The sequence below is a fragment of the Morus notabilis genome, unplaced genomic scaffold (genome assembly GCF_000414095.1).
Source record: "Morus notabilis unplaced genomic scaffold, ASM41409v2 Scaffold2445, whole genome shotgun sequence".
Classification (NCBI taxonomy): domain Eukaryota; kingdom Viridiplantae; phylum Streptophyta; class Magnoliopsida; order Rosales; family Moraceae; genus Morus; species Morus notabilis.
Window position 1 is genome coordinate 33,045 of NW_010362612.1, and position 1,496 is coordinate 34,540.

Here is a 1,496-nt window from a genome sequence, read left to right on the forward strand (position 1 = left end):
TGTAGTAACAAAAACTTAACCTATGACAAATTAATATTATACCTTCTCAGAGTAATTACACGGAGAAATATGGTGAAGGGCTGGCCCTTAAAAAAATTACTTCCAATCTACTTTGAGAAGTTGTCAAAATAGTCTTTTTAAAAAAGTTTTGCTTTGTTTTTGATAAATCTTTATATATATATATATATATTTTTTTTTTGGCTCAAGCTATTAAATATTGACGTTTTTAATAATCATTCATTTGTTTTGATAAATCATCAAGTTAATTTGTTTTTTGGGACTTTTTTTAAAATTAAAAAAAATTAAAAGGTGGGACGTTTAGTGAAAATATACTTTAAAAAGCCCACTTTCACATGCATAGATAATTAAAGGATACATTTATTTTAATATTATTAGGATTTATCTTGAGTTTAGATTTATCATTTATTTTAATTTTGAATCTTTAGTTTATCATTATCATTTATTTTTTAAATTAACTCTAGTTCTATTAGGATTATAGTTTTAGTTCTATTAGTATTCAAACAAATAAAAACCTATAAATTATGTACTTTTATGGCATTCATTCAATAAATATTCATAAATTCTTTTTTTTCTTCTTTAAAAAGAAATTTAGTTTGGTCTTCTAACTCAGTCACTGTTCTATCTATTTTTGAGTCTATTGAATTTATGAAAACAGACAATTCAAAAGAAGAATAAATAGAAAAAATTACGTCTACTTACTTTTGGATTGTCTATTTTCAAACATTAAATAGAACTCGTGATTTGAGGCGCCGGAGCGGCGGCGGCCGAGGAGGCAGAGAACTGCACCCGGTAGGTGGGACATACCCTTTGGCCGAGCAGGGCGTGGCTGATTCACTATTATGCGCGTTCTTAGGCAAACCAGAGGCGTTTGACGAAATGCCCGACGGCGAGGCCAAAACGGAGTTGCAGGGCCGGTGCCGCGGCGGCCGAGGAGGCAGAGAACTGCACCCGGTAGGCGGGACAGAGCCTTTGGCCGAGCAGGGCGTGGCCGATTCACTGTTAGGCGCGTTCTTGGCCGACCTAAAGGCGTTCGATGAAATGCCCGAGCCCGAGGACACAGCTTCTTGGGCCGAGGCCGAGGCCGGAGCCGGAGCGGAGTGAGGAGAGGATTGAACTGGAAGAAAAGTGGAAAGAGTAGGGGACGCAGCGGCGAAGGAAAGGATAAGCACTGGTGGTGGTAGCAGAGTCGTCAAGACACAGCTTCTTGGGCTTTGGTTGTTGGGAGTTGATGGAGGTCAGAGAAGGCCGTTTGTGGGAATTGCCGTCGCCGAAAGAGCCGTATTGACGGGGAGAGTCGAGGCGGAGGACCGACAAATCCGGGAGGTCCGTGGAGTATTCTGGAGGAGCTTCAAAAGGCTTTTGTGCTGCCATTGCCATTGTTATCAAAGTTTCTTTCTTTCTCTGGTTTTGTTCTTCTCTCTCTGTTTTTTTTTTCCGTCTTTCTCTGTTTTTCTGTGTGGTTGATGAAAATAGCG

General features: G+C 39.4%; 1 protein-coding gene across 1 annotated transcript in view; it reads left to right on the top strand.

Moving 5' to 3' along the window:
• Positions 1-1,122, top strand: part of LOC21384821 (peroxisomal fatty acid beta-oxidation multifunctional protein AIM1) — a 24,614-nt gene extending 23,492 nt beyond the window's left edge. The window contains exon 19 of the mRNA XM_024168456.1: positions 753-1,122. Within this exon, the coding sequence (XP_024024224.1) occupies positions 753-1,122 (370 nt within the window). The remainder of the gene's footprint in view (positions 1-752) is intronic.
• The last annotated feature ends 374 nt before the right edge of the window (positions 1,123-1,496 follow it).